The 12,948-nt window shown below is 35.8% G+C and overlaps 1 protein-coding gene and 1 long non-coding RNA gene across 14 annotated transcripts in view; one reads left to right on the top strand and one right to left on the bottom strand.

Moving 5' to 3' along the window:
* The window catches only part of LOC117672649 (uncharacterized), an 85,846-nt gene that overhangs the window by 51,481 nt on the left and 21,417 nt on the right, over window positions 1–12,948 (bottom strand). The gene's annotated exons all lie outside the window — the stretch shown is intronic.
* ANKRD12 (ankyrin repeat domain 12) overlaps window positions 1–12,948 on the top strand; it is a 91,886-nt gene that overhangs the window by 60,834 nt on the left and 18,104 nt on the right. For 6 of the 13 annotated variants that reach the window (XM_087891329.1, XM_087891326.1, XM_034429459.3 and 3 more), the window contains 2 exons: window positions 11,171–11,317; window positions 12,417–12,617. In XM_087891329.1, coding sequence (XP_087747455.1) covers window positions 11,171–11,317; window positions 12,417–12,617 — 348 coding nt within the window. Of the gene's footprint in view, window positions 1–5,649; window positions 5,719–11,114; window positions 11,318–12,416; window positions 12,618–12,948 lie in introns of all 13 variants that reach the window. The other 7 variants (XM_060682039.2, XM_060682036.2, XM_034429469.3 and 4 more) reach the window with 2 other exon arrangements.

Here is a 12,948-nt window from a genome sequence, read left to right as displayed (position 1 = left end):
AAATGAGTCAAGCGTGTACATAGGATAAATGAGCTGTCCCTAAGCTTTCTGGCTCTGTGGACCTGCAGTGGCGGGGATGGGACAGGAGATGGTTTTGTGCGCGCTCCTGCCATTTGCACAAATGGAGCTTCAAACACTCATGTTCTTCCCTGCCACTTGCCTGGCCCCGTTCCCAAAAGGCTGCAGACTGAGTCCAGGCTGCGAACTGGGGATTGGGGAACCCTGGTATAGATCAAAGGAAACACTCCTTATGAGATTATAACTCATTACAAAATAATTTGGTCTACATGGAGCTTCATTGAGATAGTTTCTTTCTTAGTCCATCTCCTCTTCCCCCTCCCCAAATATTATATTTTTATACTTACATTTGCATTCATGGTGAAAGGTTTGTTTGATAATTGTCTGCTGCTTTTTGTATTGTTTTTGGTTTAAATTTTGTTGGAAGATTGCTTCTACATTTCACATGCATAATACAGGGCTCTCACGGTATTTTCCTATTTCCCATGTTAGCATTACATGGACATAGTAAATATCACGTGAGGATTCATCCTGACTGTGATGTTACTCAGTTTCCATTTCCTAATCCTGAAAGTAAGGACATTGAATTAACATGAAAGAAAATTTAGTTCTTTGTGGGTTTGGTTTATTTGGTTTGTTTGGCATAGAGACAATAAAAGCAAAGATTATTTAGGCAATTAAGAATTGGGTGATTTGATGATCTAGAAATATATTAAGATGTTATTTAAGGATTCACATTTTCTTTGTGCAGAGGAATACTACTAGATTTTTAAAAAATAGTGCTAGTCATAGTGTCCAAGAATCTATTTACTAGCTGTGTCCTTTCCTGGGGAGAAAAAAAGTCATACTCTCCTATTTTTGTGTATGTGAATGTCCCTTTACCTATCTCCTCAACAAAGCTGTTTTTAAGGCACTCTGTAAATTTAAGTTGGTTCAAAATATAGGTAGCCCTCGCTTAACAATAATTTGTTCAACAAGTTTTCAAAATTAAGATGGTGCTGAATGAAAGAACTTATGATCTGTGCCCAAAGTTGCTTCACTCCCAGAATCACATGATGAAAATTTGGGAGTTTAGCAGTCTACTTGCATTTACAACCAAAAGTGTGCTGCAACTATCCCTACCCAGCTATCTGTTCCCCAATCTCAAGCACCCACCCACCCACCAGCACACATAAAACTGTCTTGGCCAGGAGGACTCAGTTGCTCCCCTGCCTATGAGGAGACCTCAAGCAGTTACAGCTCCCCAGCACACACAAAGCGTCCCACTTACCTTTGCAGTTTTCTGCAGCTGCTATCAGGTGTGCCCAGCCACTGAGGGGCACAGCCTTCCTAGTGAATCCACCTCATACCATTTGGCAAATGGGTGTATTCTTGCAATCTTTCTAAAGCTTAATATCTATGGAGATTCTCAGTCATCCAGGTCATGCTTGTCCCAAAGATGCTTTTTCAAGAGGCAACTGGACTTTCTGTTTTTTCTTTGAAGATGTTTTGCTTCTCATCCAAGAAGCTTCTTCAAAGAAAAACCAGAAAGTCCAGTTGCCTCTTGAAAAAGCACCTTTCAAAAGCTTACTTCTACAAATTGCATGATTTGGTGAAAGTGGTTTTCAAAGCACTGTGAGAGTGGGGTCATGGTTGTGATGGTGGTGATGGTGATGGTGATGTACCGTGAACTTGGTGTTGACTATTAACAAGCCTTTAGCTAAATTTTCTCCAGAATGATTTGTCCTCAACCTAGTCCTTCAGATCTTCCAATATTGTACCAATCTGCCACTGTAATTGAGTTTAGCTATCTTATCCTCTTTTTTCTTTTTCTTCCTCCTTGAAGGAAATGCTTAATTGGTCAAGAATGAACATATATTTCCTATAATGCTTCCAAAAATGTAACAATAAGATTAGACAGGTTTGTGTAGTTTCTTGTTAGAGGTTCCTAATTACTATAGTTTTCTGAAACATAGGAACCTATTTTTGCTTTCAAGAAACACAGAAAAGCTTTGAACCACATTGTGTCTTTCACATGTATTTTGTCCTCCAAAAAACTGGGTGATTCAATCTATTAATAGAGTAAAATTTACAAACTGCTATTTTGTAGATTGCAGATGCAATAGTCAAAACCTGTCTGACTAGGCCCTAATATAAAAGCTGAAGTTGAAGTTGGCCCTTCAATATACTAGCCTGTTTCCCTGAAAATAAGACATCCCCTGATAATAAGCCCAACCGGGCTTTTGAGGGTATGCACTAAAATAAGCCTCCCCCCAAAAATAAGCCCTCCCTGAAAATATTTAAACGCAGAGCTGGAAATCAGGTAAGACGGCAAGAGGAGCCCCATCTTGCTCCACGTACCCCAAAATAATAAGACATCCCCGAAAATAAGGCCAAGCGCTTATTTCGTAGTTCAAAAAAAAATAAGACAGAGTCTTATTCCTAAAACAGGAAACACGGTAACTGCAGCTGAAATTGTCCAGAACAGAAACTTGAATTTATGTTATATTAAACAACTACCATAAATCTTCATGAATGCTATAATTTGTGCTATTTGCATAATAATATCTTTATACAAATAATTATAATCTATAATTTATACCACCATTTTTATATATAGCTGAATGTTGCAAACAAATCTAGTACTCCTGCCCAGTGGTGGGTTTCAAATTTTTTTACTACCAATTCTGTGTGTGTGGCTTGGTGGGCATGGCAGGGGAAGGATACTGTAAAATCTCCATTCCCACCCCACTCCAGGGGAAGGATACTGCAAAACCCCCATTCCTTCCCAATCAGCTGGAACTTGGGAGGCAGAGAATAGATGGGGCTGGGCCAGTCAGAATTTTTACTACCGGTTCTCCAAACTACTCAAAATTTCCGCTAAAGGTTCTCCAGAACTGGTCAGAACCTGCTGAAACCCACGTCTGATCCTGCCTCTTATTTTCCCAACAATAACAACCTTGTGAGATTGATCAGGCTGAAAGAAATTGACTGAATCATGCAGCCAGTTTTCATACCTAAGGGAGGCCAAGAGCATACCATCTCTGGTTTCTAGTTCAGCACTTTAACTATTACACCAAACTAGTTATCTAATGATCTACATTGTAACAAATAATGTACTTTTAGATTTAATAGAAATTCAAAAGTACACAGTCATCAACTTATGACCACAATTGAAACCAGAATTTCAGCACTTTAACCATTACACCGAACTAGTTATCTAATGATCTACATTGTAACAAATAATGTTCTTTTAGATTTAATAGAAATTCAAAAGTACACAGTCATCAGCTTATGACCACAATTGAAACCAGAATTTTCATTGCCAAGCAAGATGATTGTTAAATGAGCCACGCCCATTTTATGATCCTTTTTGCCACATTTATCAAGCAAATTACTACAGGTTAAATGAATCATTCTGTTGTTAGGTGAATTTGACTTCTCCCATTGGCTTCACTTGCCAAAAGCTGGCTGGGAAAGTTGCAGATGCCAATCACATGATCCCAGGACACTACAAGCATTGTAAAAACGTGACAGTTGCCAAGTTCTTAAATTTTGATCACATGATGGTAGGGATGCTGCAACATTTGTAAGTGCGAGGAACAGTTGGAAGTCATTTTTTTCAGTGTGATTGGGCTCAAAACAAAAGATTGTAAATTGAAGATTAATTGTAACTCGACTCTCCATCTTCTTAATGATCATTTTGAAATGTTTCTTTGTGTGTGTCTGTGTGCATGTATCTGTATATTCTTTAATTTGAGGTTTTCCTCTGTTATTTAATAGTAACATGCTTTTATGAGAAATAAATTAATATTTAACTAGTAAGAACAAACTGTATTTAAAACCAGAAATAATTTTGGAAATGTAATTCAGATTCTCATGGTCATGAATTAAGTTTTTAATAATTGTGATGCAATTAAAAAAGCACATACATGCATGATTTTTTTCTCTCAGAAATTTATAATTGTTAATGTTTGTTGCTGCTGATAATGTGTAATATATTCTGACTATTTTTAAAATTTCAACTAATTTCCAAGAAAATTAAACAATATTGGTTATAAATTACATTAAAATATGCTTACTGGCCCCTTGTGCAGTTTATTATTATTTTTATATTTTTTACTAATTTTAAGATGATTGAAGGCGTAATGTAGTGTTCCCATTTAGAAACTGAGGAGACCCAAAACAACATATACAGTATATTTAGCTTCATAGCCTTATTTAATATCAAATATTTCTTATGCAATACTAACATTTACTCATGGGTTTGCAGAACTTTAATGGGTGAATTAATTTAACCCTCTTTCTTTGAATCTCGATTTAGGCTTAATTTTAATAAATTATAATTTTCATTTTAGATTTAATAAAATGATATTTTATTAAACAAGCTATAAATTGTATTTTCAAATATGATTAGCAGTTATAGTGGCTGATTGGATTAGAGCCATCGAAATCCAGTCAATCTTCAGGTATGAAAATTCCCTAAAACAATTTGGATCAGTCACTATTATTCAGTCTGTCTTCCACGGAGAAAAAAAATGCATGAGAAAATGATATTCCATCTTTTGCCCTTGGTAAAGTAAAAGGAAAAATCTAACAAATTGTATTTTGTTATAGAACTATCTCAATTCTCTCTAATGACGCTATTTCATATTGGTGGTCCTTTAGGGCTTTTTTCCAGTTCAGTACATTCAGGTTTTTAAAGATGAAAGTAAATATCAGCTATACCTTTCTATATTTAAAACTTTATATGATCTCTTGAAGGGACATGGTGGCTCAGTGGGTAAGACACTGAGCTTGCCGATCAAAAGGTCAGTAATTCAGCAGTTCGAATCCCTAGTGCCGCATAATGGGATGAGCTCCCATTAATTGTCCCAGCTTCTGCCAACCTAGCAGTTTGAAAGCATGTAAAAAATGCAAGTAGAAAAATAGAGACCACATTTGGTGGGAAAGTAACAGCGTTCCGTGTGCCTTTGGTGTTTAGTCATGCCGGCCATGACCACGGAGACATCTTCGGACAGCGCTGGCTCTTACCGCCCCCTAGAATCGGAAACAACTAGCACATATATGCGAGGGGAACCTTTACCTTTATGATCTCTTGAAGGAAAAATTTTCATCTGAATATTCTTGTAGAAATATGATTTAGCTAAATCTGTGCAAAAGCTTTTCTTTCACTTCATCCACCCCTCTCCCTAATTGGCAAAATATAATAAATATGCATAGAATCAGTGAAAAGCAGTGAAGTCTTTTGGTATAAAGTAGAAACAGATAGTTACTGAGTCAATCAACATCTGAAAAAGGTGTGCCAATTTATAAATAAGAGAAAGCTGGTACTAGTTAAGATGATAACTTTCATATAAAACAGCACTAAAGTGAAGCACTAAAAGGAAATTACATCATTAATGTGCTTCCTTGAATTACTATTCAGTATTTCAATATAACATTATCTATATTTATTTGATATCACCAATGTGTTTAATGCAAGTAGGAATTATTCTAGAGTTTGTTAGGGATCTTTAAATGACACTGTAATTGGTGATAGATAGATGCTACGAAAAATCCAAACTATCATGTGAAGTGTATCTTGTATGCCACACTTCCTTCCTCTTGCTCTTCTCCATCCCTTTCTCCCATGTCTTCTTCATTCTATAGATTCAGATCCAGGACATACAAATGAAAACTGGGGGGAGAGATTAATCCCTTCTTACAGGACATATTCAGGTAAATAGATTACCAGGTGTACTTATTATAGTTGCTTCTTTAAAATTGTTAATGTCATCACAGTAGTTGTTTATTTTCTGTACTAATGAACAGGCTGCAGATAACGTACTTATTAATATAAATGTAATATTACTTTTTTCATTGGAAAATTAAAAATGCAGATTAAACTTCTACTATAGTATTTTTCCATTCCAGTGAACACCTGTGGAGGAATATGGCCGTTACCATGAAGTAACCACTAATTTATTAGCAATAGCAGTTTTGATTCCATATACAGTTGCATCATTTATATAAAAGTAATATCTAGAACAATTTATTGATGGTAGTGAAGCAGGAAATCTAGTTTCACATTTAAAACTTTACATGTCAGTTAACTGCCCACAGCCAGGAGTTCAAGCTGAGACTCAGCTTTCCATCCTTCTGAGATTGATAAAATGGGGACCCAGATTGTTGGGAGCAATATGCTGACATTGTAAACCACTCAGAGAGTGCTGTAAATCACTATGAAGCAGTATAAGTTTTAAGTGCTATTGCTATATTAACTCAGGCAAAAATGGATGGGAATGATATCAATTTAGCAAATATTTTTTTCTTTAACTTTTTTCTCATTATATGCACTGACTTGGGCTAAGTATTTGTTACATTAACTCCAGGCTAACATAATTGAGAAGTCCAGGCCTAGCACCTAAGGAATGGGAGGATATGATGGTTTGGAATTAGTTGCCCATATATAATAATATACCCACTTTCTGCAACCAGTAGAGTTTTTGTCAGGCAGAAGTGGAGCACTAGGATGTAAAGAGCAATGAAACTCTTCCATTGGCAAAAGAAGCTTCTGAGAACTAAGATTCTGAGCTGCATTTAAGTATTTGTATTGGTCTGTAAAATAATTGTAAAAGTGTTCTTAATGCTTCTGTTGCTAAATATGTTTTCTGCAAATGTAATACAAACAATGTATTTATACAAGGGGTATATATTTCTTAGAAAATAATTTACAAATGATAAAACATGCCAGACAAGCTTGACCTCTTTGTTTTATCAGGTTTACAAAAGCACCATGTACAAGACATTCAGGCTAATAAACATGGCAATTCTACTTTTTACTCATAGCTATGCCAAACTAATACAATGACAGTATTAAAGATGTAAATTACTCTGGTATAGTTGTTCAATAAAAAATTTATTTTCAGAAAAAAATAAAAATCTACTAAATCTAGTTTGAAAGGCAATATACAGTACAGAAAAAATCTTATCCATTGCAAAAGCATTTTTCAGGTTTCACATACTTTTGATACAATACAACAGGTCAATAATTAACAGTAAGTTTATGTGATGTTTAAAAAACTAAAAAATCTATTTTTATTGAAGAATTTCATTTCCCTACAGTATGTAATAACAAATACATCACTGTAAGATTTTTCCTATTATATTTTGTTGTAAACTGCAGACAAAATATCTTTTTATTTTTGTGTGCTTTTTTGTGTGCTCAGTGAATGGGGAAGAGATTTCAAGATTTCTTAGATAAAATCATTGATATTTGAAGGAAAATGTATAGCTCAGTAAAAGATGAGAAATTAAGTCATGTGGCTATAAGAAGAATTGCTGATTAAAATAGGTGCAAAAAATGTTGAGAAGTTATTTATTGAGGCATATTAAGCCTCACCTCATTTCACCTTTAGAGTAAACATGGTTTCCCATCAATTCTCTCCTGGTTCCATGTACATCCAGTTGGTGTACCTGATCTCACAAGATGAAAATTATTGGTTTATTATGAAGAAATATCGAGACAATGTAGTTATAATTGGGAATTCAACTTACTGTCCTATACATCATAATAAAATCAGAATAAATCCTGTTGACAAATTTGCAAAGAGTTATATAAGTAACTGAATCATAATGCTCTTGATTATGCGGTCATATTACTAACAGTACATTTTTCTTCATGTTATAATGTTGCTTCCAAGAAAAATACCATACAAAAAATATCAGTATGCGTACTTATTTATGAAATGTTACAAATTATAATTATGGCAAAAGTACAGTTAACAAGGATAATGAAACTCAATTATAAAAATAATTACTTTTATTTATGAATTTCCTATGAAAATTATATTTATTTAGGATGAAGATATGGAAATTACTATCCTGCAATATTACTATTTCTGAAGATACTTATTTTGTATCACATGATATAAGTCATATAATCAAGCTAAATCCAATTGTCAAATAAACCAACATGTCAAGTAAAATACTTATAGAATATGGCATTATGTGTAAAATGTTATAGAAAGGAAATGCTGAAGTCTTATTTTTCTGTATTCCATCTTCCCCAATTATTTTTTTCAGATGTTTTTGCCAGTGGAGGGAAATATTATTTTAAATCATGATGTTCCATTATGAAAATAAATAAAATAGTTTTTAGTTTAAAAAAATACTCTCTCACTCTCATGATGGTGTGTTTCTTCTTCAATATCTGTCTTCTTCCAGAAGCCTCGGAGTTTGAGGTCTGTGGAGATTCTCAGTCATCCAGGTCATGGTTGTCCCAAAGGTGCTTTTAAGAGAAAGTCCAGTTGCCTCTTGAAAAAGTACCTTTGGGTCAGAGTTTGAGGATTCTGTGCAGTATCTTAGCTATTCCTAGCACTGTGCTCTTCTGGACAAATTGATCTCATGTTGTTCCTGGGTTATGTTAGCACCACTCTCCCATCTTAGGAATCACAGCCTAAGTAATACTCCTATCACCACTGTAAGCACTTTGGCCTTTGCTTTCTACATCCTCTCTAGTTTCTTCTTCAGGCCCTGGTACTTGTGCTTCTCATATTCCTTTTTCCTGATGTTTCTGTCACTTGGCACAATTACATCTATCATCATTGCTTACTTCTGGTCCTTGACTATTATCGCAGTGTCAGGTTATTTGGCCAATATATGTCTGTCCATCAGGATCTGGAAGTCCCACAGGATCTTAGCTCTGTTATTCTCCATGACCTTCTGTGGAATCTCCCATGGAGACTTAGGACAGTCTGGCCCCTACACTGTGCAGATGTATACAATGCCAAATCCTTGGTTTTGTCATTCAGTGTATGCTGTTCCTGCCTGAATCTTATAACCTGCTGTTATGTGTTGGACCATCTTTGAGCTTTTCTGCATAATCTGCACCATGAGTCTTATCTAGTGTGGGTTGCCTTGGGTTGACTCCAGTGTAGTTTTCCACAGTCCCATTAAGTTCTTGAGGAAGGGCCTTAGTATCTTGTTGATTTTGTATATCATCACCAGTCATTCACAAATCCATGGGCGTGTTATGTTGGTTTATCTGTGTTGCTAGGCATTCATGCACTGCTGAATTTTTTTTTAGACAATAGGTGTAGGTATTTGCTGGATGTCTGTTAACATGATGGTGACTGGTTCCTGTTCTGGGAAATTAATTTTGTCTGTTCTTGGATCTTGCAGTTATTTTGCACTGGTGTTATGTGTCTATTGTTTCTCTCATATCTTCTTCCAATACTGTTCAGTTTCTGCTGTTGATAGATCTGCTTTTACTGTGTTGTTGCACTGCAGTTTTGAGTACACTTTGGATGGTTCTTTGGAGAACAGGACATTTATCTTCTTGGCCTCTGCTTTTCTAGCATATCTCCTTATCTGGCAACCAGTACCTTTGTGTAGTGGTCTCTAAGGCTTCAGGTGGAGTCAGGCCCTTGTATTTTTTCAGTAGCCAAATCATATCTTTAATCTTCACACCCTTCTGTAATTCTACCATCTGACTAATCTCTCTCTAAGTTGCCTTGATTTTAGCCTCTAACCTCATTTTCTGGGGGGTGGAGGTGGATATGTACTGTTGTTCTTGATCATGTAGCCAAGCATCGCCAGCATTAGAGGTTGTAGCATTCAGTATATCAGTTCATTGGTTTGAGTTATAGTGGTCATAGGAATTGTCATGAAGGCTCTATTGGCATCTTTTAGCATACTGTTGGATGGTACTTCTCCACTGAGTCTTGGTAACTGGTCTTGAAGGTTGACTACAGCTACCGTGTTTGCCCGAAAATAAGACTGTGTCTTATATTATTTTGAACCCTGGAATAAGTGCTTGGCCTTATTGCCATGCGTTCAAAAGCCTGTTTGGGGTTATTTTCAGGGGATGTCTTATTTTGGGAGAAACAGGGTACTTTATCCATGCTCTTATGTGTCTCATCAGCTGCTCAGCTCTCTAAAGGCAAAGGTGACAGTGATGTTCCAGCTTCAGGTGTTGGTTGCATTTCTAGTAGGTATTCTTGAGTCTGATATGTTATGTTGGTAGTTGGTCTTTTTCAAACTGAGAAAGCAGCTTCCCTTTTCTATGTTGAAGAATCAAGATAATTTAGCTGTTTTTCAGTTAGTGTTGATGTAGGTCTTTTATCCATCCATACCTCCCTTATATGCTTCATATATCTCCTCTCATTAAGTTTACTGTTGTAGTAGCATTCATCAGTTCAAGGTTCTCTTACCTAGTCCATTTGTGGTTTGTTCCAGTAGTCCACTTATTGTAAGATTGTCATGGTTCCGCAACAGCAGACTCAGATCTTGTTGATCCAGGTGACATCAGTGCTGGCATTACTTTCCTAGTTTGTGTCACTCTCATATTTGAGGTAGGCAGATGAAGCGTTAAGGGGTCTTGCTCAAGGACACGTATTGATATGTTTAGGTACAAGCTGAGATTCGAATTCTGGTCTCCCACATCAAAGGCAATGCTGTAACCAATGGTGAAATGCACTTACCTTCACTACTGGTTCGGAAATGTGAGTGCGCACACTCGATACACTCACGTGCGTCTCTCCTGCACATGCACAGAGCCTTCTACTCATGTATAGAGGGTCAAAAACAGGATGTAATGACGTCCCGGTGGGTGGGTGGAGTCTCCTGCCGGCCCTACTGGTTTGCGCGAGCTGGCGGCCGGATTTCACCGCTGGCGGTAACCATTACATTATCCATTTGTGCGCGCGCGCGCACACACACACACACACACACACACACACACACACATAATATATAGTATAATATATATGTACATGTGTGTGTATAAACAATGAAGAAGCAGTTCAGTACCACTTTTCCAGCTATACATCCATTTTTAGGAGTTTATGCTGATAAAATAGGGTTCTTTTACCACTTCCATTGTATAAACCTTGTATGCATAGTTGAGCTTAGATGTATTGACTAAATCAGTGTCCTAGAATAAAAAGTGTTGCTTTTCATGTATTTGAATCTGACTCTCCAAAGTTTATGACCAACGCTCTATGTAATTCTCATTTACTCAGTACTCAGGCAGAGGGAATATTTAATGTTTTTAGATTTCCATCAACATAGGGAAGTCATTTAACAGCTTTAGGGAGTTATTTTCCCAAATTGAAGATGTTTATTTTATTTAGAATCTGCTATAATTGGGAATATTTTGCTGCTCTTATGAGTCTACTGGTATTTCCAGAGAAAGAAGTCCCAGAAAAGAAGAAAATGAAAAAGGAAGCTGGAAATAAAAAAACAGCACCTGTTAGCATTCTTTTTGGTTACCCATTATCAGAACGTAAACAGATGGCCCTTCTTATGCAGATGACTGCAAGAGACAACAGCCCAGGTAATAGCAGAACTCTTTCCATTTGTATATGACTGTCAAAACAAAGGCATGTAGAGGGTAAGGTAACATAGCAGGATATTTGGATTTTAATTGGAACTGCACTGCAATTTACTCCTGATTTGGGGTGAGTGGGATAATAGGTCAACATTATATTAAAAAATGAATTACTTCACTTGTACTCTGACAATTAATGTAACATGATTAATCCTGAGACACCCTTCATGACAAAAAGCTTTACTAAGGTATTCTAAATACACAAACATGGGTTTGATTTGTGGATTAACTATCTTTAGTAGCTGCAGAATAAAATAAAGTATTCGAGTCATGGCTTGATTTGACAATTAAATTATTTTTATTTTTAATTTGACAATACTATTTTGGAATTTATTTTCCCTCCAAGTCAGGCTAGTTTAAATACAGTAAACTTGAAAATAATGGAGTTTTATTTAAAATTAACACTAAAATTTAATCTATCAGGTATCAACAAAAATGCAGTTTATTCTGATTATAAACTGTTTACAAATATTTACAAATGTTAGGTTCTATTTGGTTCAACAGCAATTAATATTTAATTAATTTAATATTTAAGTTTAGATTCAGGTGTTTTATATTTAATTAACTGCATTCTATTCTATTGTATATCGGTGACTCACAACACTTTTGTTTTTAAAGTTGAGAAAATGAAGCAATCTCAGCATTTTCCTCTGCCTCCCCTTTTTTGGGGGGGGCGGGGGGGGATACCTTTGAGTCAATCTTGATTCCTGGCAACTGCCTGGACAAGTCCCTGCAGTTTTCTTGGCAAAATTTTGGAAGTGAATTGACATTGTCTGCTGCCTAAAGTTAAGAGACAATGACTGGTCTAATGTCAACCAACTGGCTTTATTCTTAAAGTGGGATTAGAATTTACAATTTTATGGTTTCTAGTGTAATGCCTTAATCATCACACTAAAAGAGACAGAGGGAGGGAGGGAGAGAGAATGTGAACGTATGTAGAGAAAGAATGAGAGGTAAAGTATGTGTTTACATATCTGAATAATGAATTTAACATTCAATTTTCATTTTTTTTTCTGATTTCATACTTTGAATTTTGTTTTTGTAGATCCTAATTTAAATCACCCTTTACAAACAGTGACCACACAAAAGAAAACTCCAAGTTCCTCATCACGCCAAAAAGATAAAGTTAACAAAAGAAATGAACGAGGGGAAACCCCCTTACATACAGCTGCCATTAGAGGTGATGTTAAACAAGTTAAAGAATTAATTAGTCTTGGTGCAAATGTGAACGTGAAAGATTTTGCAGGTAAGTTTGACAAGTAGTCAGTTTTAAGACTATCTAATCTATTTTACAATTAATAAAATGATTGATCCCTTATCAAATATGAAACTGAATTCCAGATTTAGTATAAGATTCTTTACAATATAAGTTTTTAAAATACAGTGAATTCAAATATTTAAAGTTCCGAAGCAGGGAAATGGGTAATAGTCATCTTCCTACTTCTCACTTGAGTTCTAGAGTCTAGGTATAACTGGAAATAAGAGTTTCACCTGAAAATTGAAACATGTCCTCTTTTCAAATAGAAACTAGATGGGACAGAATTCTTCTTCTGCAGGACTTTTATCCAGGTCCACTG

This window comes from Pantherophis guttatus, chromosome 3 (assembly GCF_059756535.1).
Source record: "Pantherophis guttatus breed Tessera chromosome 3, ASM5975653v1, whole genome shotgun sequence".
NCBI classification, from domain to species: Eukaryota; Metazoa; Chordata; class Lepidosauria; order Squamata; family Colubridae; genus Pantherophis; species Pantherophis guttatus.
This window is presented reverse-complemented; position numbering and strand designations above follow the sequence as displayed.